The sequence below is a fragment of the Suncus etruscus genome, chromosome 4 (assembly GCF_024139225.1).
Source record: "Suncus etruscus isolate mSunEtr1 chromosome 4, mSunEtr1.pri.cur, whole genome shotgun sequence".
Taxonomy (NCBI): Eukaryota; Metazoa; Chordata; class Mammalia; order Eulipotyphla; family Soricidae; genus Suncus; species Suncus etruscus.
The window spans coordinates 88865044-88891957 of NC_064851.1; the positions used below are offsets into that span (position 1 = coordinate 88865044).

Here is a 26914-nt window from a genome sequence, read left to right on the forward strand (position 1 = left end):
GTAGCTGTAAGTATACCCACAATTATTGCACACATAATTACCAGAATTCTCTTCATATTATAAAACAAGTTCTTTTTTTTTTTTTTTTTTTTTTGGTTTTTGGGCCACACCCGGCTGTTCTCAGGGGTTACTCCTGGCTATCTGCTCAGAAATAGCTTCTAGCAGGCACGGGGGACCACATGGGACACCAGGATTCGAACCAACCACCTTAGGTCCTGCATTGGCTGCTTGCAAGGCAAACACCACTATGCTATCTCTCCGGCTCCTATAAAACAAGTTCTATAGCTATTTAAAACTCTTCATTCATCTTTTGCTCTAGTGTCTAGAAATCACCTGACTACTTAGGTACCTTATATAAATGGATGATAAAATATTTCTTTTTTGTAGACTATTTTACTTCATTTGGCAGAAACATACTTAAAACTGTATAGATCCATCAGATTTTATTAGTACATTTCTCCACCAATGGATATTTGAGTTCCTTTCATCTTTCAGCTACTACAAATAATGTTAATATGAACAATGATAAAGAAACAATTATGTGTCAATTTCTTTACATTCTTATGTATATAGGGTCAAAAGTGAAATAAATGTATCATATGGTAATTCTAATTTTAAAAAACTTAAAGAAACCATGGAACTAGAAGCCAAACAGATTCAATATGAGAGTAGAAATAAGAAAACTTCAAATAGAAATAACAGAAATGAAAAAGTTGGTAAGCAAAATGAAAAAATCACTGGAAGGCCGCACCAGTAGAGTAAGAACTGTTGAGAACAGAATCAGTGAGCTAGAAGATGAGAAGCACAACACCTCCATTCAACAGAAGTTCAAAAAGAGCCTTAAAATAAATAAAGAAAAGATAAAAAAAAATATATGTAAAATAACTTAATAGACAACAATGGAACTTTGGTATAAATTCACAAAAACATAGGAATCTAGGAATCATTGAAGTCCCAGTGTGTCAGGAAGAAAATCCTCATAAAACAGTCTGGGCTAGAGCAACAGTGCAGAGGTAGGGCATTCACCTTGCACATGACTGACCCAGGACGGACTTCAGTTCAATTCCTGGCGTCCCATGTAGTCCCCCAAGCCAGGAGCATTTTCTCAGCACATAGCCCACAGTAACCTTTGAGCATTACTTGATGTGGCCCAAAAACCAAAAACCAAAAAAAAAAAAAAAAAAAAAAAAAAAAGAATTAACCAAGTGCATACACCCACATCCTAGATGCCCAAGGACTATCCTAGTAACAATGATAGAAACCACAGATACAGGTTACTGAAAGCAGAAAGAGCAGAGGAGGAAATAAAATACAAGGAAGCATCAATAAGATTTATAGCTCACTTATCACAAGCATCCCCTATGCCTAAAGGCAGTGGTTGGAAATAACAAAAAACAAAAAACAACAACAACAAAAAAAACTCAATGAAATGAACACCTTGCCAAGAACAGTTTGTCCACCTAGACTATCATTCAAGTTTGAAAGAAAAATAACACCTTTATGGATAAACAAGATCAAAACCAAACTTAAAAGAAGAACTGACGAGGCTACATTAAAGTAAGATAAACACCAAAACCACACCAAACTTCTACAAAAAAGATGACACAAAACCCTAAGGTAATAATCTCTCAATGTCAATGAATTGCATGCACAAATCAAGAGACAGAGAATAGTCAAACAGATCAGAGAAATGAATCCAACATTTTTCGGCCTGCAAGAAACATATCTGAATAGCCAGAGCAAACACAGACTCAAAGTCAAAGATTGGGAATCTATCCTTCTAAAAAACAACCCCTTAAAAAAAGTTGGGGTGGCCTTATTGATATCAGACAACATAAACTTCAGGCTTATAAAGGTTACAAGAGACAGAGAGGGTTATTATTTAATAATCAAGGATATATACATCAGGAAGAAATCACATTGCTAATCATACATGCACCCATTGATGGACCAGCCAAATACTTAAAACTTCTAATAGACTTGAAGAAAGATATCAGTAGCAACACAATAGTAGTGGGAGACTTCAACAGGACCTTGTCACCTTTTGAAACATCAACCAGACTAAAGCTTAACAAAGATATACTGGCTTTACAGGAAGGCATAAAAGAGAGTGGCTTAGTAGAAATATATATATATGGCTTTTTGTTCCCCCAAACTTTCTTCTCCAATGCACAGGGGACATTCTCCAAATTAGACCACATGCTGGGCCATAAAACATACCTCATAAAATAACAAGGATAGAAACTATATCAACTATCTTATCTGACCACAATAAACTTAAAATAGAAGTGAATTACAAACAGAAATGTAGAAACAATTTTAGCACCTGGAAATTAAGCATTCACTGCTGAAAAAAAAAAAAAAACCAGTGGGCCAAAGCGGAATTCAATGAGAATAAAGACACAATAGAATATGTGGGACACAGAAAAAGGGGAAAAATGTATAGCTTTGAAACCATTAATCAGGAAGGCAGAAAAGTCCTAAGTAAATAACTTAATGGCACAGGTTAAGAAATTTTAATAGAATCAACAAAATGAGCCAAAAGTAGGCAGGTGGAAGGATATAGTAAAATGTAAAGCAGAAGAAACTAATTAACTGGAAAACAAAAGAAGAATCCAAAATATCAATAAAAGCCAAAGTTGGTTCCTTGAAAACAATAAGCAAGATCAATAACCCATTAGCAAGATTCACAAAGAAAGAGAAACATTTTCTTAAAAAAATTCAGAAATGAAAAGGGAGATGTTACTACAGATACTACAGAAATTCAAAAGATAATCAGATTACTTTGAGAATCTTTATGCCATAAAACAAAAGAACATGAAAGAAACAAACAAAATTTTGGACTCCTATAATCTCCCAAGGTTGAACCAAGTTGATCTTGAAACCTAGACAGACCTATGACAATTGAGGAAATTTGATATAGTAATTGAAAGGCTTTCCAAAAAACAAAAGCCCAGACCCAGATGGATACACTAGTGAATTCTTTCAAATCTTCTAAGAGGATCTTATGGAAATCCTTTCAAGCTCTTCTAGTAAATTGAAGAAACAGAAACACCCCCAAATAGTTTTTATGAAGCTAACATCACCCTGATACCAAAAGCAGAGAAAGACATCTGGGGAAAAATATAAGCCTTTGTTCTTGATGAACATGATGCAAAGATCCTCAACAAAATACTAGCAGATAAAATACAACTTTTCATGAAGATCATGTACCATGGCCAACTAAGATTCAATCCTAAGATGAAAAGATGGTTCAACATAGGCAAGTCAATCAATATAATACACCATTATCAATAAAAGAAAAATCAAAATCATATTATATAAATATATGCAGAGAAAACATTCAACTTTTATGGTTAATTTCATACAAAAATATAAACTCAGACTTCTTTTTAACACAATGCATGAAGATAAATCAAAATGGCTTAATAATTTTGATATCTGATCTGAAACTATAAGGTGCATTAAGGAAAATGTAGACAAAACATTCCATGACATTGAGACTAAAGGCATCTTCAAGGATGAAACACCACTGGCCAACTAAATACATGGAAGCAAAGATAAACAAATGGGACTACATTAAGCTGAGAAGTGTATGTACTTCAAAGAAATCAGTGGCGGGTATACAAAGACTGCCCACAGGATGGGACAAACTATTCACCCAATATCCATCAGACAAGGGCTTAATATTTAAGATGTACAAAGCACTGATATAACTTAACAAGAAAAGAGTATCAAAAAAAATGGGGAGAAGAAATGAACAGACATTTCCTCAAAGAAGAAACCCAGATAGCCAAAAGGCACATGAAAAATGTTCCACATAACTAATCATAGGGGGGGTAAAACAAAATGAGATAACATCTCATACTACAGAGACTGGCACACATCACAAAGAACAAGAGCAACCAGTGCTGGCATGAATGTGGGGGAAAAGGGTGAACTCTCTCTCTTTACTGGTGGGAATGTAGACTGGTCCAGCCTTTTGATAAAATAATATGGGATATTCCTCAAAAAACTAGAAATTGAGCTTCCATATGATCCAGCAATACTATTCCTTGGAATATAACCTAGGGCCCCCCAAAAACATGCGATAAAGCCCTCTGCATTCCTAAATTCATCCACAGTACTTTTTAAAATAGCCAGAATATGGAAACAACCCAAGATCTGAGACAGAGGAGTAGCTAAAGAAACTATGGTATGTCTACACAATGAAAACACTATGTAGTGATTAGAAAAAATTAAGTCATAATATTTGCTTAATACATGGATGGATATGCAGGTTATGCTGAGTGAAATCAGTCAGAGGGAGAGGGATAGACAGAATAATCTCACTCACTTGTGGGATATAAGATAAAAGATAGTATGGTAATCATATCCAGAGACAATAGAGAAGAAGTTCAGGAGGAACAGTCCATGATAGGATTCCTACCACAAATAGTGGTTGAATGTGGTTAGAGAAGGAACCACTATGTTATCATAGTAGAGTTGAAACTGCTCACTCTGGACAAAAATGAGTTGCTAAAGGGGATAAAGTGATATGTCTGATACATATACATACATAATAGTATTGCAAACCAGTGTCAAAAAGTGGAGAATAAATGTGTGAGAGAGAGAAAGAAAGAGAGGCAGGGGGAAAGTGGGAGGAAAAATGGGGACATTCATGGTCGGAAACATGCACTGGTGAAAGGTGGGGTATTTTGTGTGCCTGAAACTCAATCATAAAAAATTTCGTAAACAAGGTGCTTAAATAATTATTATTTAAAAAAGAAAACTATGATTTCTCTTAGATGTGTATGGCTGTCACAGATTAAGATGTCAGAAAATAATTATGGAAAATATGACAAATGAAAAAAATTACATTGAACACATGGAAAGACTATTTTTAAAAGATTTTAAAAGATAATGGTGGGGTGTCTTCTTGAATCTTGGTGCATCATGGAGAATACTGAGAAAAGTCACAACTGTACTTATTTGAATATGGAAGGGGAGGTGTCAGGATGGTTTAGAAAACAACCTTTTGTGGTAAAATATTAAAGTTAGCACACAGACTCAGTAAGACGCAATCCCACATTAATTAAAAAGAAAAAATCAATGCTTTGGTAAAATTCAAAAAGTTATATTAAAACAAAAATTAGGTGGATTTAACATCATTAACTAAAAATTAAAGTTAAAAATCACAAAATATCCAGAGTTAACTTAAAAACAAATCTATTTTATTGTTTTGGGGTCACATCTAAAGGTACACAGGACTTACTCTGCACTCAGGGGTTATTCCTGGTGAGGCACAGAAAACTATCTGGTGTGTTAGGGATCAAACCCAGCCTAACTGCTTGCAAAGGCCTATCTCCGGGGCTCTCCTTCTGGCTCCCCAAACTAATATTTTGTGTCATTTAAGTATGAGTATTTTATTTCATATTACCTGTAAACTCTGACTCTGCACATCATCTAGAGTTGGAAGATCAGCCAGATATTTTTCCAAGGTCTCAATTCTTCTCTGTTTTTCTTTGTTTTGCTCGGATTCTTTCTGACATTTCTTCTTTAGGCTACTGATGTACCTATCTCTAGTTTTAAGCTAAATAACAAGATTGTAAATCATTAGTGGATGACTGATTTTAAAAGAAATAATTTTAATAACATAATCAACATTCCAGTTTCAGGTATCACTGATTTTACCAAGTTACAGATTATAAATAATAAGACTATCAGTTTTAGCAAATTTTTCCTTATTTCTGTTATTAATATTTTTAAAAATCATATTACATCATAATAATACATCATAATAATAATACATCATAATAATACATATTAATCAGAAATTTTGGAGTTTTTGTCTGAATTAAAATGGGTGACATTTTATAGACTATATAGTAAGTCAGATAGCAGTGATGATATGCTAGCCTTCCCATTTGCACATGAGAAAATTTGGTCTTGATACTATATGGTGAAGTTTATGTGATGTTTAAATTGTTATATGAAATATTGATAGTGAAAGTGTTATGGGGTCCCCAGAAGACAAAGAAACAATCATAGGGTATAATTTAAGACCAGTGAAGCAAGTATTTATCTCTGGAAGAATGCCTTAGTTTCTTATTTTGTGCAAAAGTATATATATTTTTTATGTTTAGGTACCTAACACAAAATTAAAATTTTTCTTACCAGCAGAACTGAAATATTAATTAATGCTAATTGAAAACCTACTATAGGTTATTGTAGATAAGCCTAGTAAATTTTGTTCAGCATGAGTCTCAGATTTTTCTCACTGTTCCACCTATAATATGGTATATTTATTTATTTATTTGGTTTTTGGGCCACACCTGATGATGCTCAGGGGTTACTCCTGGCTATGCACAGAAATTGCTCCTGACTTGCAGGGACCATAAGGAACACTGGGAATTGAACCAAGGTCTGTCCTGGGTCAGCTGCGTGCAAGGCAAATGCCCTACTGCTACACTATTGCTCAGGCCTCTAACATACAGTATTTTTAAATCTTATATTCAAAGCTCTTTCATATTTAAGATCAATTTAAATTATGTACATACAAAGTTATCAAACACTGACCATTTTTTTAGAATTTATAGCTTTCAAATGTTTTTTTCTCATATTCACCAGGTAAACAACAGGTAAACAACAGTAATTAGTAGTAGAAAGGACTTTACTCTTTCAAAAACAAAATCAAACTTAATAGTACAATGTTCCTTTTTTAAATAGAAAGCCCAGAGATCTCATTAGTAATTTAACTATAAGTCACAGAGACAAATTTGGAATTTAAAAAAGTCGGAAAAAAATATCCAATGTTTTTTTTGTTTTTGTTTTTTTGTGCTTGGGCCACATACAGTGGCACTCAGGGGTTACTCCTGACTCTGCACTCAGAAATCGCTCCTGGCTCAGGGAACCATATAGGATGCAGGGGATCGAACCTGCGTGCATCCTGGGTCAACCGCGTTCCAAGCAAATCCCTACCACTGTGCTACCACTCTGGCCCCAAAATCAATGTTCTTTCAATTCTTTGCATTGCTCCAGAGCAGATTCTTCTAAGTTCTTTAGGACCCAGTTGTGTCTAGATTTCCCATCATTAAGGTTGTCTTTGCCATAGTAAACACAACTAATCTAATTTTATCAAATGCTCCCTAATTTGCTCCCAAATTTATAGTTAATTGTGTAAGTGTCTTAATGTGACACAATGTCTTTAAAAAACAAACACTGGAATAGGTCAGTCATACTATCTATTTTGGGGGGTTTGGGGCAGGTCAAACCAGGCAGCACTCTGGGGCTAATCCTGGTTCTACACTCAGAAATAGCCCCTGGCAGGCTCTGGAGACTATGTGGGATGCCAGAATTCGAACCACCGTCATCTGCATGCAAGGCAAATGCCCTACCGCTGTGCTACCTCTCCGGCCTCCATGCTATCTTTTAAATGCAAATATTTCCTAGTTCTTTTTCCCCTCAAGTTGATAAGCTATTTTTTGATGTCATAATAAATGTCAAAATCAAACATAAATGAGTTGAAAATTTCCTTAGTCAATTTAATACAAAGATCAACTTGCTTCATTTTATAAGACAAAGAAGATTAAATTGACATATTACTTCTGATGACTGAAAATGGGAAAAACGTTCACTGCTCTCCCCAAATGATATAAGGTTACCACTAGTTAATTTTCTTTCATTTAAGAAAACTCTAACATTATAAACATTCAACCTTCTTGTCTTACTGAATTCAGAGGAGAATTTATTTACAAGAGTAAAAGAGGGACAAGGTCCCTTATTGTGAGAAGGGTTTCCTGAGTAGTATCCATAAACAATAACTTTTAATAAGGAGTTACTATCTCATACTACCTAAGCTACTTTCTAACAATATACTCTAAATCTTATTCCGTGTTTTAATTTGAGTACTCCCAGTTGGTTGACTACCTTTGTGGTGTAAGAACAGTAGACTTAACTACTACTTCTGTGTGGCACTGGTTTGTTTTACTTACACTGTTTCTTAACTTTCAGACATAATGTTGATCCTTGATCTCAAGCCTCTGCGCCATTAGTCTATTGGATGCCACCTGTTAGCTGCTGATCATAACTTGATTATACATAACCACTGGCTATTACGATTTTCAACCCTATTCATCAAAGGGCAGCTGGAATGGTATGGTTTGGGGGTGTCACACCCAGTAGTGCTCCAGCACAGGCTATTCTTGGCTCTGTGCTGGAAGTCACTTCTGGCAATGCTCAAGAGATAATGTGAGTCAGTCACATACAAGATACCTTAACCCCTGGACTATCTCTCTGGGCCCATTGTTGTTATTACTATTTTTATCCACATTTTGCTGATTTAGAAGCTGTTAAATTGAATTCCAGATATTAACTCCAAGTAAATGATCATCACTAATAAATAGCCTCTAGTTATAAAAGGTTAAAGTTTTAAGTGGGTATCAATACTAATGTTCTTCCAAGAAGGCAATATAACTTTTTATTACATATTTATAACAATTTATATTTATTTCAAAACGCAATTACCAGACCAAAGTAGATTATTTCCCCTAAATTATTTATGAATAACTATCAGAGTCAAGGAGACAGCTGAAGAGACAAACTGAATTTTATCCCTAGCTTACTAAAATTTTCTACCCAAAATGCCTTAGACAAGAACGAATTCAAATGACTACATTTAATGTCATGTGTCAGTCAATCTTTATTTTTGAGGGTGTGTGGGGACATATCTCTGGTAGTGCTCAAAGCTTAGTCCTCACTCTGTGTTCAGGGACTACTCCTAGAAGGCTCAGAAAATCATATGGGATGCAAGGGTTTGAATCTGGGCCAAACTCATGCAAGGCAAGTGCCCTACTTACTATACTATTGCTCTGTAGTTAAAAATAAGTCTTGAGAAGAATTTCAGAGTAAATGCAGAAAGAAATTGTGTTACTCAATTTCATATGGAATGAAAAAGTTATTTTGTTGCTAAATCAGAGTATTTACAGTTTCATACTTTTTTTTAACTTATTCAACTCAGTGGCCTAAACATGTTATAGTGGGTAAGTTATAAGTGGTTAAGTGTGTGCTTTTCACACAGCTGACCTATAGTTCAACCCTAGTATCCCATATAGTCCCTCAAGTTCTGCCAAAAGTGAATCCCCAGAGCAAAACCAGGAATAAATCATGAAATCACTATGACTGGCTCCCAAACTATGTTTTGGGGTGGTTTTTTTTGGGGGGGGCCACACCCATTTGATGCTCAGGGGTTACTCCTGGCTAAACGCTCAGAAATCGTCTGGCTTGGGGAAACCATATGGGACGCCAGGGGATCGAACCACAGTCCTTCCTTGGCTAGCACTTGCAAGGCAGACACCTTACCTCTAGTGCCACCACACCGGCCCCATGGCTCCCAAACTATGATGAAAGTAACTGATCCCCAGCCCTCTGATTCAAATTGCAGCCTCTACTTTTGACTGCTCTACATCCAATCTCTGTTGTTTATAGACATTTCCATTCTAAGTGGTCTCAACACAGAAAAGCAAGTTCTTCTTTTCTAGAGTAATTCTTCTATGTTGGCATTTGTAATCAACCTTCTTATTTTTCTAGGTAATTCACTTTATCAGTTGACATTTCCCAGCCCCCGCCCTTTCCTCTCCCTCTCTCCCTGTGCTTTCTTCTCTCTCCCTCTCCTTGTAATAATTCTTTCCTAAACTTGCTGTTTGTGCAATTTCATATTTCTTTCCTTTCAGCAAAAATTATTAAAAAATCTATTCATTCAATATGCCAACTATCATATCAGTACTACATATGATACAGTGGCACATATTCACATGTGCTACTTTTATGGATCTTGCAGAGATATATAAAAATATTATTCAAAATGGTGGTAAGCACTTGACAAAAATAAAGAAAAAAATGCTAGAAACTTAATTCATTGAGACCATCACTGGCTCAAATGTTATTAAGCAGAACTTCCCTGTAAAAGAATGGGCAGGAGAGTAAAGGTACTCAAGTTAAAACTTGAAAAAATAAAGAGGTGAATAAAAAAAGAATTTCCCAGGCAAAGGGTACACTTTGTGTCAACATTATGATCCCAGAAATAGTTGACTGTTAAACAATAGTAAGGCACTACACTAAGAGTCAATATTCCAGAGAGAGATGTGAAAACCTGGTAATTAGTAGTTAAGCAGCGTCTCTCAGGCCATAGAAAAAACTTGTCTCAAAGACAATTATTTTTTTATCAACGGGTTGTAATAAATTTTAACAAAAAAATTCAACAGTTATTTTTAAAAGTTCAATCCTTCAAACTATTATGAATATATTTGACAAACTGATTTGACAACCATGTAATGACAATGAAGCAGAATGTTGACTAATGAAATTTTATTGAAATATTAAAAATATTTAATAAACATTAAAATATTTTATTAAAATATCTACCTTTTCCTCTAGTTTCTTCTTCTCTTCACTAAATTGGCTTATTCTTTGTTTGAGGAACTGATTGAGCTGTACAACCTCCTTCTCAGTAGACACAAGCTTTTGTTCAAGTTCCTCTTGCTGGACATTAGACACTGTTGGATCTGAAAATGGAGCCTGTTGCAAAGTATTTTGATACTGTGACTATTGGAAAAGAAAAATCAAAAAACAGGTATGACTTTTAAAGCTTACTGTCTTGAACAAATGGGAGAAAACTGAAAATGAGAGTAAGTACACAGAATATATATAGTCTTTAGCAATAGTTAGGCATACATTTAGCATAAATCCCAGTCCTCTTGATTATATCATTATTAAATCTTAATTTGAAACACCACAGCCAGGGTTCAGTCTTTTAATGTCTAAAGCTGAAATTAGAAAGACTACCTAAAAATGGTCTCTGTATGCAAGGCAAGGCATTACCTCTGAGCTCTCTCTAGCAATTTCTTACGTAAAGAAGTTTAAAAGTCAGTTAATATTAGCTAAAAAGTATGATTATACATATAGTAGTGCTGGGATAATAGTACAACAGGTAGGGAGTTTACCTGCATGAAACTAACCCAGATTCAACCCCCAGCATCCCATATGGATTCCACCAGGAGTGATTTTTAAGCACAGAGTCAGGAAGTAACCATTGAGAACCATGGAGTGTGGTCCAAAGACAAAATTAAAAAAAAAAAAAGTACATCATATATGAGTGAAAATTCTTTTTGGTTTTGGGCAACACCTAGTGATAGGAGTTACCTCTGTCTGGCATTCAGCAATTCTCCTGCCAGTGCTGAGGTGACCACATACAAAGCTGGGATCAAACCCAAGTCAATTGTGTGCAAGCAAACAACCTACTCACTGTACTGTCTCTCCAGCCCTCAAGGCATGAAAGTTTTAGGGCAATAAATTAAAACTGAAATGTCATCATAAGTTATGATTCATGCTAATATTAAATTCAATAATTATTAAAGTGTTTCCCTAATTAGAAAGTAAAGTTCATGAATCAAGATCTTTTAAATCTTAGATGCTCCCATTTTTATATATTCTAAAAAAATGACTGGCTCTAAATAAGTACTGAAAGTTGCTAAATAGTAATCTTTGTTGTTTCTGGCTTTTTAAAAATTCAGGTACCTTTCTCTACAAAAGTGGGTACTCTGGTGGTAGTGTGGCATTAGAACAATGTGTGCATGCAACTATCATTAACAGTTTTGTAAATGATGATACCTCAATAAAAATGGAGCAATTATAATAAAAGTTATCTTCTATTTTCTCACACAGCATTACAATTTGGGAAAGAAGAATAAAATTAAAATGTTATGAGATATCAACAATGCAGAATAGAAGTAAAAGGAGACTACCCTTCCATTTATTTAACAAATATTTACTGAGCAAGTTAGGCACTATGTGCAAATGACTTAACAGTCACCTCAAGGAGGCGTAAGTACAGGTAGAACATTAACAACTACCATGACAATGTTAATGAATGAGAGAAGTAGAATGCCTGTGTTGAATACAGGCAGGGGGTCTGGGTGGAGGGATATGGAGTGAATTGGTGGTGGGAATATTGTACTGGTGAAGGGAGGATGTTCTTTTTGTGACCAAAACCCAACCACAGTCATGTTTGTAATCACAGTATTTAAATAAAGACAAAAAAAGATTCATCAGTTTAATGAATCATATAAAAACGCAATGTAAGCATTCTAAGTGCTAAGATAGTTTAGCATATCTATGGAGACACTACTTACATATATAATATAATATTATAAGGATATATTAAATAAAAATATATATTGGGATACAGGAGAAATATGAAGACACCAGACCCACATTTCATAAACTTTATAAGGCATACAAAAAGACAAAATGGCAACCTAAATTGTGTATGCTGTGAAATGGCCCTTCAATAAAAACCAAAGGGTACTTGCCAACAGATTAGCTCTGAGAGAAATTTTAGGCAAAGTTCTTCAAAAAGAAGGAAAATTATATATGTCAGAAACTTAAATTTGCATATAGAAAGTCAAAACAGGAGAACATCAGAGGAGATATAAGTGAATATAAAATTTAATGTTTTTTCTTTTACTCGATTGTGGTGAGATGTGCTAGGGATCAAAAATAGGCCCTCCCGGGCCCAGAGAGATAGCACAGTGGCGTTTGCCTTGCAAGCAGCTGATCCAGGACCAAAGGTGGTTGGTTTGAATCCCGGTGTCCCATATGGTCCCCCGTGCCTGCCAGGAGCTATTTCTGAGCAGACAGCCAGGAGTAACCCCTGAGCATCCATGGTGTGTGGCCCAAAAACAAACAAACAAAAAAAATAGGCCCTCCCATAGTTGCAGGCATACATTTTACCACTCATTAGCCCATATTCTCATCCCCTATTTTTAACAGGTCAGTCGTTTGTTCAAAATAACTGTGTGCTATATAAATTTTATATATAAAAAATAAAACAGACATTATGTAAGGGAAAGGAGAAAAGTTTTATTATATTTTGTTATTATAAGGTGCATAAACTACCTATGAAGCAGTATTATCTACATATTTACCTGAATTAACTGTAAACATATATTGCTATCTCTAGAGAAACTACTAAAGAAAAAAAAATTACGTATAACATATCTGCAAAGAAAGGAGGAAAATATAATTATATAAAATATGCAATTAATGGGCTCATGGAGATAGTACAGTGTATAAGGCACTTGTCTTGCATAAAGCAGAGCTACACTCCATATGTTCTTTTGATCACCACCAGGAGTTATTTCTGAACATAGAGCTAGGAGTAAGCCCTGAGAACTGCTAGATGTGGTACCCAAAACAACAAATGTGCAATTAAAACTGCAAAAGGAAGAAGAAGCAAAAGACAACACCAGGAATCAAAAATGAGCTCAATAGTAAAAATGTGATTGATGTAGTCAAGTATATCATAATCGCATATATCATAAATATGAATAGTTTAGACAGAAAAATAAGATTGTCCAGAGTTGATCCAAAAGCATGATCCAACTAATGGTATATTGCTTACAAGAAACATTTTAAATATATCAATATAGATTAAAATGAAAGAAATTGAAAAGGATTAACCATGCAAAAACTAATCAAAAGAAAGAAAAAGGGCTACGGAGATAGTTCAAGAATACATGCCTAGTATGTGAAAGGCTTTGAGTTCAATCTCAAATTTGGCCCTGGTAGCTCCTAAGCACTGTACTATCAGGCCCACAAAGCCTGGAAGAAATTTATGGGAAAGGAAATTTAACAAATGTCAAAGTGTATACTATGTGGTCATAAAGGGCACAAAACTCCAAGGCATTAAAAATCCTAATAAAAATTTCAAAATACATAAATAATAAAATACAATAAAATAATAGAACTTCCAGGAGAAAAATCCCACCATAATAACTGAAGACTTTAATAACCCTTATTAGAAAAGACAGATCCATCACACAGAAAATCAGTAAAGATAGTTGAAAATCAGATGACCTCAATAGCACAATAAATCAGTTGGATTTAATTGACATCTACAAACTATTCAGCAAGCAAGAGCTGATTACACATTCTTTTCGAGCTTACATGGACCAAACATCAAGACAAACTCATTCCAGTCATAAAATAAACATCTTAACATATTTAAACATTAATCATTATACAATATAATGTTTACCATAATAGTTTATACTAGAAATCAATAGAAAAGTAGCCAAAAAAATCCCAACACAGAGATTAAATAATAAACATCTAAGTAATATACAAGCTGAAGAATAAATTTACAAAACTTTTAAGTATTTCAGGAAAAAAAAAGGTGGGGGAAGTGTCTGGAATAGAGGCTGGATGAGAGTAGGGGGGTGGGAATGGAAGGATAACTGGGGAAATTGGTGGCAGAAAATAAACACAGGTGAATGGATGGGTGTTGGAACATTGAATGACCAATACTCAACTACCAACAAGTATTTTTAACTTTTTAACTCTGGATCTCATGGAGGTTTAATAAAAATAAAAATTCATAAAGGGAAAAACCTTTTAGTTTTTTGTTTTGTTTTGGTTTAGTTTTTGGTCCACACCTGGTGATATCAGCTCAGGGGTTACTCCTGAATATGGGCTCAGAAATCGATCCTGGCTCTGGGTACCATATGGGATGCCAGGGATCAAACCCAGGTCCACCCTGGGCGCCGCATGCAAGGCAAATACCCTACCACTGTGCTATTGCTTTTAGTTATTTTTAATTGAAATAGAAAGAAAATACAAATTTTAAAAATGTGTGGATTTCTCTAAAAGTAATGCTTAGAGAGTTATATATAACTCTACATGTAAATATATATAACCTTTATATGTAATATATGCACATATTAAATAATACAAAAAACAAAATATAAACTTCTTAGAAAACTAGACAAAAGTTAAGCTATATCTAATGAAAGCAAAAAAATCATTGCAGAAATCAATAAAAATTAAAATTAAACTAGAGAAAAATCAACAAAGTCAAAACCTGGTACTTGAGGAGGTAAATAAAATCAATGCTATTTTATTAAAGCAAAGAAATTACGCAAAAATTTACAACACAAACACTTACAAATATCAAGAGTGATATAAGGAAATACTATGAACTTCCTTTGAACATTAAGTTGATAACCTACATGAAATATATCAATCTTTCAAAGGCACAATGTGCCAGATTCAAAAGAAATGTATTTTAAGTGTTGATGGGGATGTGATAAGAAACTCTATTTACTGCTGGTAGGACTGCTGTATGGTCCAGCTTCTTTAGAAAATGATTTAGAGACTTGTCAAAAACTTAAGAATATAATTACCATTTGACCTGCAGCTTCACTCCTAGAAATCTATCCCATGAACAAAATAAAAAACCAACCCATTAATATGAAAGGACGTATATGTACCTATATTTACATTAGCATTGTTTATAGTAGTCATGACCTGGAAAGAAATTAAGGTGTGTGTGTGTATATATATATACATATATATATAATGGAATATATATTTGTGTATATATAATGAAATACTATTAGCTGTGAGAAAAAGATGAATTTTTGTGTGTATGTATTTTTGAGCCACACCCAGCAGCTCTCAGGGGTTATTCCTGGCTCTGCACTCAGAAAGTGCTCCTGGTTCAGGGGACCATATGGGATGCCAGGGATAGAAACCACATCCATTCTGGATCAACTGCATGCAAGCAAACACCCTACCACTGTGCTACCACTCTGGCCAAAAGATGAGTTCTTGCAGTTTACTGTAACTTGGATAAATCTGGTGAATGTCAAGCTTAGTGAAGTAAAAAAAAAAAATACTAGAGGATTTTACCACATGCATAATATAAAGAAACAGAGAAAAGGATTACTAGGCAATCCATAATGGAAACAAGTCCTGAGATATAAGCAATAGAATGGATATAGGCAATAGACCAGATAATATTAGAACGTTGGGGAAAGGTACTTTTGGATAATTTCAGGGATCTTGACCCTGGTGGTAGGCACAGTATAGTATCATTGCAAATATAAATAAATTATATCAGTACTATTGTAAACACTTATACCTCAATAAAAACCAAATTGGAACAAAGAAATGAAACAATGTGTCTGTGTGCACTTGAAATTATATTTTAAATCTAGGGTTAAACATCTTGATGAAAACTTCTCACCCCATAAGTATTAGTTGTCATATTTGATCAAAAAATTACTTTTTCCCTTTTAGAAGTAAACACAGTTATTAATAATTTAATATGGAAAAGCATACATATAAATTTTGAAATTTTTTTAAATACTGAGAAATAACTTAAGAAATTGTTCCTGCCTGGCTCAGGGGACCATATAAAATCCAGGGGATTGAACCTGGGTCGGACACATGAAAGGCAAATGTCTTACCTAGTGTGCTATCGCTCCAGCCCCAAGATGGCTCTAAATAAAATAATTACAAAATCCTATGATCTTACCTGCAAACTAGCCACATAAGAGTCCTCAGAATTTACATAATGTCCTAACATGGCATGTTGTACCCGTAATTCATTATCCCTTATTCTCTCATGTAGATGGGTAATTTGCTGTTTCTGCCTGCAAAATATAAATTGAGTCAACATTATAAAAATATTCAAGTCAGAAAAAGAAATAAAATACCAGATGATCACATAAATAAATATAAACAAGGGAAATGACAATGTCCCATGAAAACAAATTATTAGATGTTAACCAAAAAACTAAGGTCACCACATGGGCTTAAAGGATAGAGATGGATTGGTTCAAATAAACTGTAGTGTAGACAGGCACTGAGACAGGCACTCAGGGAGTGGCATGGCATCCTCTAAAATATATAACACAATATGTAATATTTACTGTCTTTAAAACTGCATTATACTTTTCTAAAAGATGTATAAAATAGTAGAAATTTAATCATATGAAACAGAATTTAAAGTATTATAGCTTTTAAAATTCCTAATAGGAGTTCTTTAATCACGTGCCTAATATGTAGAATATATTCTGTAGAGTATATCTGGCACTTCAAACACTAGTCTTCTGTAAAATACCCTTTTCTAGTAAACTAAGGCTTACTGCTTCTTGATAACCAACATAATGAAATGTTGTGTCTTCTATAATGCCTTAACCTTAGAATAACTTTTAATTTATACAAATTCTGTTCAACATTATCACTGAAGGTCTTAAAAATTTAATCGTCAGGGTGAAAGGTAGTTTTATAATAATCTACCCAATTGCTGTTCAATGTCTATACCGTCTCTTTTTTACCATCTACATAAGAACTTCACTGACTATGGAGAACTCAATGATATATTTGTATCTCTGAATATCATGAGATTTACTTTATTAATCATAAACTCAGGTTAAACATTTAAGTCAAAGCTTTCTCTTTCAACATATAGCATAATTTAACCAACTATAGAGCTTTGTGAATATTTATTTCAAATATATGATACATCTGAAAAATGTAGCATATCATATACCAATCAATGCTAAGAACTTTGTAAGAATAATTTCTAAAAAAAGAATAATTTCGGGCCCGGAGAGATAGCACAGAGGTGTTTGCCTTGCAAGCAGCCGATCCAGGACCAAAGGTGGTTGGTTCAAATCCCGGTGTCCCATATGGTCCCCCGTGCCTGCCAGGAGCTATTTCTGAGCAGACAGCCAGGAGTAACCCCTGAGCGCAGCCGGGTATGACCCAAAAACCAAAAAAAAAAAAAAAAAAAAAAAAAAGAATAATTTCTACAGCAGGTCTTTTCCCTTAGCATTATACATGCCATGATTTACTTACACAGACAATATGGTATCAAATTATAATACATTTATAAAAAATTATTTAGGATCTGAGTATGGGTTACTTGCAAAAACACTCCTATTAACCCCATCCCTGCAATATGTATGTCCCTTTAATTTTGCTGCTCCTATTCAGTAGTAAAATTTGCTGGTTGTGCAATCTATGAAACAGAATAGAAGTGATGTTCCAGTTCTAAACCTAAGCTTCAAGAGATCTCATATGCATCATTGTATCTTAAAACTTCACCCAGCCACCATATGTACAAACTTAGGCTAGCCTAATAGGATGATGAAACAACACATGGAATATAAGGCATCCTTGAGCATAGAGCAAGGAGTAAACCCTAAGTAACACTGGGTGAAGTTCACCATCTGTCCCTACAAAGAACCCACAAAGCAAAAAAGCAAACAAACAAAAAATGTTATTTCTCATAATATAAACAGCTTAGTATTTTACACTTGCTTAGTTTTTAATGAATTAGAATGTATTTATAAGTTTATATACATGTATATACATAATTAAGATATACAAATATCTAGTATATTTATTAGCTTACATGTGTCCCTTTTGTATATTTTTTTCATAATTTTATTTAATACTTACTTGAGGCAATTTCTATGAAATTAATCATTTTATTCTCTCTAAAAACAAATGACTGTATACACTCAAGTAAAAGCCAGCTTATATTAGAGTCATACAGGTTATTATTTGATTTGGTGTGTGCACAGAAGCAAATGCACGTAGTCTCCAGTTTTCTTCTGCCGTCTGCTGGAGGGGGCGGTGCTTCAGCTCAGTCCACAAGTCGCGGCTGAGCTCAAGAGGTAGGCGGCTGAACTGAACTGGATGCCACTGAACTATTAACCCACAAAATTTTGTGCTTTGTATAAGACCGACAGCAATGATGATGATAATATCTGCTAACTCAGTGATGATGACAATGTCTATGCTGGTGCCCTCACACCAGAAACAGCCAAAGCTCTGTTTGGACATACAGATGAGGAGGAGGAGAATCCAGTTTTGAAGGATTTTAACCTTCAAATCAGGATTTAAACCTGATTTAGCTTGATTACCTGTTAAGCTACAGTTTTCTGCATTTTATTTAAAGTTTTAAAGTTTTTATTGCTAGTTTACAGTTTTTCTTTAGCAATAAATATTGAAAAACATTTAACCTATTGATTCCTCAATTAGTATAACTGTTTTGGGTATATATTTTTATTTTTGAAATTTACCAGTGGCTGTTGTAGTTTTCCAACTCGGCTTATACTCAAGTCACTAAGCCCAGTTTTTAGGGTAAAATTTGGGGGGGGTAGGCTTATACTCAAGTATATAGGTACTTCTTCATTATTCTCCTATAAATTCTTATAAATAGTACTACTACAAAAATTAAAATGAAGAAAATGTCTATGAGCCAGTAAACATTTCCAATAATCTATTAGGGGGCCAGAGTGATAGCACAGCAGTAGGGAGTTTGTGTTGCATGCGGTTGACCCAGGAAGAACCCAGGTTCAATTACTGGCCCTGAGCCTGCCACGAGTGATTTCTGAATGCAGAACCAGGAGTAAGCCCTTCTGAGTGCCACCAGGAGTAACCCCTCCTGAGTGCCACCAGGAGTGGCCCAAAATCCAATAAAATAAAGAATAAATAATTAATCAATTAATCTGTTGTGTATAAGCCAGATTATTGTCATTACAGTTTGAATACACTGACATCTATTAACATCTTTATAAATATCTTTAAGCACAATAATTACAAGCATGTCTGTAGTTGGGTTATAGTTTTATATATATATATATAATTTATATATATATATATATATATATATATATATATATATATATAAAGAACATCCTCCCCCCCCCCTTCACCAGTGTAATGTTCCCACCACCAATGCCCTCCATCTCCCTCCTCCCATACCCCTTGCATGTATTCAAGACAGGCATTATATTTCTCTCATTCACTACCACTGTCATGGTAGCTGTCAGTGTAGTTATGTCTCTAACTGAACTCATCATTCTTTGTGGTGAGCTTCATGTCGTGAGCTGGAACTTCCAGCCCTCCTCTCTTCGTCTCTGAGGATTTTTGCAAAAATGTCTTTTATTTTTCTTAAAACCCATAGATGACTGAGACTATTCTATGTCTATCTCTCTCCCTCTGACTTATTTCACTGAACATAATAAATTCCAGCTGTATTCAGGGGACCAAGCACAGTGCCAGGGATCACACCAGGACTTTCTTCCTGCAAAGCATGTGCCCTACCCTTCTGAGCCACCTCCTTAGCCCCAAACTTTAAATTTAAAGCTACAATGTCCACAATTTTATTCCACAAAAACCCATGTTATAAAAATTGAAAATTAAAACTAAAATTCTATGTATTTTTTTTCTTAGTAATAGCATGGATCAAATTTAGGATCTCCCATCCTCAACAATAATTAGCATTTGTTAAAAATTGATTTGATTTGGGGTGAGCTCAAGGGAGAGTGATGCATCATAAATTATTTCCGAATCACCATAATAAAAAATATATATCCTAGGGGCCGGAGTGATGGTGCAGCGGTAGGGCATTTGCCTTGCACAGAGCTGACTCAGGATGGACTGTGGTTCAATCCCACGCATCCCATATGGTCCCCCAAGCCAGGAGCGATTTCTGAGTGCATAGCGGGAGTAACCCCTGAGTGTCACTGAGTGTGGCCCAACATATATATATATATATGTGTGTATATATATATATATATATATATCTCCTATTCTAAAATATACATGTACCCTATAGAACCAATATATATATACTATGTACCATATATAAGGTAGCTTATTACTCAAAATAATCATAAGATATTCTATTAATGTTTGTTTTAAGTTTTTATGCTTAAACACAAATTCTGTGCTATGTCCCACCCCAAAATTTTCATCGTCTATGTTATTTCAATTTCAAACATCTATGATTCTATAATCTTCGTGACTGTAAAGCTAATACATATAGATTAATAGAAAGTTATCTTAGAAAAGTTAATTGATAGTAAAACAAAGACAAATATCTTGTATATTTTATAGTTATCATCACTGCAATTAATTTGTAATATGCACCAAAAAGAGTAATAGTTTTCCAAATAAATGAATTATTCCAAGGTGAATGAGAAGATAATAGTTGGTTAAGTCATTTTAGCCAACTGAGTCACCAACTGCAGTGATTCCAAAAAGGACTGGAATTGAAAGAGATAGGCATGAGACATAAATATATTTGTAAGGTTCTATTCTTTCTTTTTTTTTTTCTATTCTGAAATCACAAATGATAATTCTTAGGGATGCTCCTAGAAGGCACACAGTGCTGGGATCAGAACTCCTGCATGCAAAGGATAAATTCAGCCTATTGAGCTATCTCTCTAGCTCTAGAAAGTTCTATCTCCTATATTTTAAGTAATAAATAAAGATAAATTTGCTTTATTTATTTGTATTTCTGGATGCCTGAAATGTTGGACAATTCTCAGGACAATGGTGAAGGGAAGTGGACTTCTTCCCTCCACAGTAGATTAATAAAAAACATTGCATCCCTAAAACTCAATCATGAAAAAATTTGTAACTTTGTATTCATAGTGATTCAATAAGTGAATTTTAGAAAAGAATAGAAAAATAGACTCACCGATCGATTACAATTTCTTTCTGTCTCAGAAGTCCTTCTTTTATTTTCAGCACTGATTCCCACTTATTAAAATCCTGATAGCCAGAAGAGGAATAACATTGTCGAGGTGAGCTGGTCAAAATCTGCGCAAACATTTCACATTATTAGTGCAGTAAAAAATTTCTACAGGAAATATTTATTTACCATCTGATAGTTTATTAATGTTTTCAATTCAAAAAGTCTTTTTAAAAACTGAAAGAAGAGTTGTCTAAAATCAGGTTGAGAAATAACCAGAATTTTAAGTTTCAAAGTGAAATTAAGAACAAACACAAGTAAACTGCTTAATCTATTTTATTTTAATAGCAAAACATATTTTCTCATTACCTTGATTATTTATGAAAATAATGGATTATAAACTAAAAAATATTAATCATTTCAAGAAAGTAGTAGAATAAAAGACTAAACCAGAGCTAAACTGACAAGTATCACTAGAAAGTTCACCAAAATAAAAACTATTGAGATTTCAAATTGTTACTCATCATTTCACTTAATTACCCTAACAATTAGAAATCAAAAGTATTTTCAAAAATAGTATATACAAAGAAAATATAATCAATAAATTGAAGTGACTACCTATTTCCAATGTAATTATATCATTTATTAAAAATAAAATTTGCTTAAAATTTAAAACCAGTTATTTAAAGCAAATCAACAAAATCAATGTGCAGAAATTTTCATATTTCACTGACAAAAGAAAAATATTGGTGTTATGATAAATTGCATCACCTCAAAAAGTTGTGAAGTCCAAACCCTCAATACTACAAAAATGAAATCTTATTAGAAAACAGGACATATACTCGTTAAAACAATCCTTAGAATAAGTAGGTACTAATCCAACACAAATGGTGTTCTCTTATAAAAGGAAAAAATATCATTTAAAAAAAAAAAGCAAACAGAAGATTAAAACAGTTTGTAATGAGGTGACTATAAGTCAAAAAGCACAGATGACTTTCAGCAAACCAAAATTTTGTCCAAGATTAGATTCTACTTCTCAGTTTTCAGAAAGAACTGAATAAACTGATGAGCTGTTTTTAAACTACTAGCTGCCAGTAATATAAAACAGTTAATTTCTTTTTTTTAATAATACCTTTATTTAAGCACCATAATTACAAGTATGTTTATAGTTGGGTTTCAGTAATAAAAAGAACACCCCTCTTCACCAGTGCAACATTCCCACCACCAATGCCTCCCCAACTCCGTCCCTTCCCCCACCCCTGCCTATATTCGAGACAGGCATTCTACTTAATTTCTGGTTTGCAGGCACATCCCATGATTCTCAGAAGCCACTCCTGGCCACTTGCTAGAGAGGGGTACTCCTGGCAGTGCTGGGGATCATGTGGTTTAGGAATTTGGGCTTCCTGTATGCAAATCATGTATTCTGGCCAACTAAACTATTTCTCTAAGCCCTAAATTTGTTTTTAAATAAACCAGTTCAGGCTTCATAACGGTAACATGAAAGAAAATCAGTGGAAAACTGAATAGGAGCCTGAGTTTTTCAGCAACTAAATGATGTTATATAAATATTATACAGCAACTTTATGGGAATTAAAATAGGCAACAATATTTTTATCCTTCATTTTCCAAAGATGCAACTGACAAGGATCAACTTTTTTTTTTGTTTTGGGGCTATACCCAGTGGCACTCAGGGGTCACTCCTGGCTCGGTGCTCAGAAATCACTCCTAGCAGACTTGGGGGACCATATGGGATGCTGGGGATCGAACCTGAGCCGAACCAGGTCAGCTGGGTACAAGGCAAACACAGTACTGTTGTGCTATCATTCAGGTCCAATACCAACTTTTGAATAAACTGATGTGTGGCATCAAGTAGACCTAAATTACTCCTTTAAATTAAGATGATTTTCAGGGCTGGAGAGATAGCATGGAGGCAGGGCATTTGCCTTGCATGTAGAAGGACGGTGGTTTAAATCCCGGCATCCCATATGGTCCCCCAAGCCTGCCAGGAGCGATTTCTGAGCATGGAGTCAGGAGTAACCCCTGAATGCTGCCAGGTGTGGACCCCCCCCCCCCCAAAAAAAAGATGATTGTCAAGCACAGGACATTTAAGGTAAGAGAAAGAGAACAAATAGACAAAAACAAGGTAATAAATATGAAGATACTCTGTGTATTTCTTTGTGTGTAAAATTCTTTGGGGAACAATGTTGCTAAGTAGTCCTCCAGAACCAAAGTACCTTGGACTTGATCAGACAATGGGGGAAGATGTATATTTCTTTATACGGATTTCTTTGGAACAATGTTAAGTAATCCTCCAGACTTGATCTACCTTGGAGTTGTTCACAACAGACAAAGAAAGGATATGTGTATTTCTTTAAGGTCTATTTCTTGGGGAATAATGTTAAGTAGTTTCCAGAACTGATGTACTTCGGACTCAATCAGACAAAAGGGGGATATGTGTATCTAATCTGTGCATTTCTTGGGAACAATGTTGTTATTATATCTATGAATCAAGGAGAGAAGAGAATGTCATCTACTGAGAGAGATACTACAACCTAGCATAGTCCCCTAGTGTCCCAAAAGTATACCCCCATGGACCTAAATCCACTCACATCCTGCCTACATCAATTTACCATCCAAAATCATGAAATTTTCCTATACATGGATGGATATGGAAAGTATTATGCTGACTGAAATAAATTAGGAAGAGAGATAGACGAAGAATAGTTTCATTCATATGTATGGGTTTTAAAAATAGCAAAAGATATTATTGTAATAATGCCTGTAGAAAATAGAGATGAGTGCTAGAAGGACTGGCTCATGATATGAAGCTCAATCCAAAGTGTTGAGTTCAGTTAGAGAAATAACTACATTAACAACTATTATGACAATGTTTATAAGTGAGTGAAGTAGAATGCCTGTCTCAAAATTAGATAGGGGATAGGAGAGGAGAGAGATAGGAAGCAGTGATGGAGGGAAGATTGCACTGGTGAAGGGTGGTGTTCTTTATATGACTAAAACCTAATTACAAACATGTTTGTAATCATAGTGCTTAACAACAATGTTGTATTACCTTCCTGTCAGTAGAAAAAGGAATGAAAAAAGAAAAAAGAAAAGGAAAAAGTAAAAAGGACAAGAAACAAAAATAAAAAGAGAAGAGAAACAGCCCCAAATTTTTCAACAATGTCATCCCAGTAGGAAGACACCAATTTAATCATCAATGTGGATTCAAAGCCACGTAATGTTCAAAAACAAAACAAAAAATGATAGAAAGATCAACTAGCAACAAAATAGCTTAGTAAACTTTCTAACAATAATGTAATCCTCATTGAAAAATACAAATTCTCACAAATTTTCTTTTTGCTGTAGTTTAAAAATAATTATATTACCACTTACCTATAAACATTCAATGAAAGTGTATATTTTGTACATAACAAAGTACATACTATTTGGATGATATTCCAATGCTCTATGGTTCTAAAATGTACCAAATTATATTACTTAATGAACAAGCATGTTTCTAAAATAATATTACTACTATACTGTAGCTGAAAATAGTTCAAAATTATTCTGTCTTACCCAGGACAAATTTAGATAACCCAGTGCTACAACACTTAACTAAAATGCAACCTCTGCAATTCTTCAACTTTGTTATCGTTCCTTCATTTGCCTTTATTTCTGAGCTCATTCATCACTCACAACTTATCAAATAACACAACAAATACTCCTTGATTTCCTGGAACAGTTTATCTGAAAACTTACAAGTACCTTTTATAAAAGAATCTTAAAACTTTACCTGAAAGTAAACTCACATGCTCAAAAATGAAAATGAAGATAAACCATATATTAAATTTTACAAGTTTTTAAACCATCAAAAAATGGCTTTGATTACAAAACTTGTAATTAAAATAAAAATTGGTACTATATAATTTATTACTAAAACACTGCATTTAATTAATTTTATTTCTTAATTAAGTCCATGTAAGTATTTAGAGTGTATTAATACAAATTTTCTTAAGCAAATTAAAAGACTAAATCATTAAAAAATTTCCATCGACAATTTATTCAAGATAATATGTTATAACGTGGTTTGAGGACTGAAGAGATAGTATAGCATATAAGGCATTTCCTTTGCACACAGCTAACCTCTGGTTCAATCTCTGGCACCCCATTATGGTTCCCCACGCACTAATACAAATGAGCCCTGAATGCTCACTCAAGAGTTAAGTTATGCCAGGTGTGGGCCCCCAAAACAAACACAAACTTAAAAATCATAATCGAGTGATTTATACCTGGACTCTTAACATTTAGGTTATAGAAGAAACTATGTTTTTAAAGCTAATATTTGGGGACCAGAAAGCACAATAGGTAACACGGTAGATAGCACAATTGACCACACTTGCCTTACTACAATTGTAGCCAACTAAGCTTGATTCACAGAGCCATATTTGGTCCCAGGTCCCCACTAGGAATGATCCCTGGACACAGCCAGGAGTAATCCATGAGTACCCTAGGTATAGTCCCAAACAAACAAAAATTTCTTCAATTTGTATTTATCTTTAGTCTGTTACTTATTTTTATACTGCTAACCAGAACTTCTTAAATTTTTGTCCACTCATGTCCCCTTTCTTTCTAGAAATGCAACATAGTGACCATTGCCAGCCTCTCTTAGAATCATAAAGTGTTTAGTTTGAACTAATTTTTGGTCTTTTCACATAAAGAAACCTTTTAAACTCTTTATGAACATTCACCACATTCAATTACTTGATAGATTTTGTAGCTCACAGTTTAAGAAGCTAGGTGCTAACAATTATATTTTATTGATTTACCCCTTTTGTGGGGGAAAGGGATATTTTCTTCTCAAATATCAATCTGGGTCTCAAAGATGTACCAGCTGTAGAGGATATGCCTTTCAAGTGTGTGACTGTTTGAAGCTTCAAGTTAGAAGCACTGCCCCACATGTTCAAGTGTAGTCCCAGTGGCTCTACTGTGTGAGATTCTTGGTACCATGGCAAAGTATGTGTTCTACTACACAAGCCACAACTAAACGCATGAGCAACCAATTAATGTGCAAGCACCTCAAGCAAATGTTTGATCATCAAGCAAACTTCTCAACCAACATGTGAGCACTAAGTGGAGACACTAGCAAATGTTGCAACCAAACTGTATACAAGTACCACAACTAAACTTGCAAACCCCAGTGAATTCTGCAAGTAGGAATTCCACAAGAGAAAGAGGAAGACCTGTAATCACAGTAAAAGTATCAAAGGGAAAGAGAAAACGTAAATGAATGAATGTATTATAAATCATAAAAAGGCATATGTGCTCCCTGAACCCATAAACATGGTTTCTACATGCTTATAAATAAACTGATTTATATCTGTATTAGCAGTGTTGTTTTTTTTGTTGTAGTTTATTGGTTTTGTTTTGTGGTGGCAGAGATGAAACGAGTCTTCATACAGCAAAGAATGTGCTCTATCACTGAGCTTCATCATAGGCCTACATACTGAATTTCTGCCATAGTTTAAGGCATGACCTCAGTGACAGTCATAAATCAGAAGTCAAGGGGAGAAATAGTATATTCAAATTGAAAAGCAAATT

The 26914-nt window shown here is 34.4% G+C and overlaps 1 protein-coding gene across 1 annotated transcript in view; it reads right to left on the reverse strand.

Annotated features, from left to right (window-relative positions):
- Positions 1 to 26914, reverse strand: part of CEP85L (centrosomal protein 85 like) — a 97981-nt gene that overhangs the window by 13615 nt on the left and 57452 nt on the right. The window contains exons 4-7 of the mRNA XM_049772617.1: positions 21323 to 21444; positions 16355 to 16472; positions 10402 to 10581; positions 5420 to 5572 (exon numbers count right to left, since the gene is read on the reverse strand). Coding sequence (XP_049628574.1) covers positions 5420 to 5572; positions 10402 to 10581; positions 16355 to 16472; positions 21323 to 21444 — 573 coding nt within the window. The remainder of the gene's footprint in view (positions 1 to 5419; positions 5573 to 10401; positions 10582 to 16354; positions 16473 to 21322; positions 21445 to 26914) is intronic.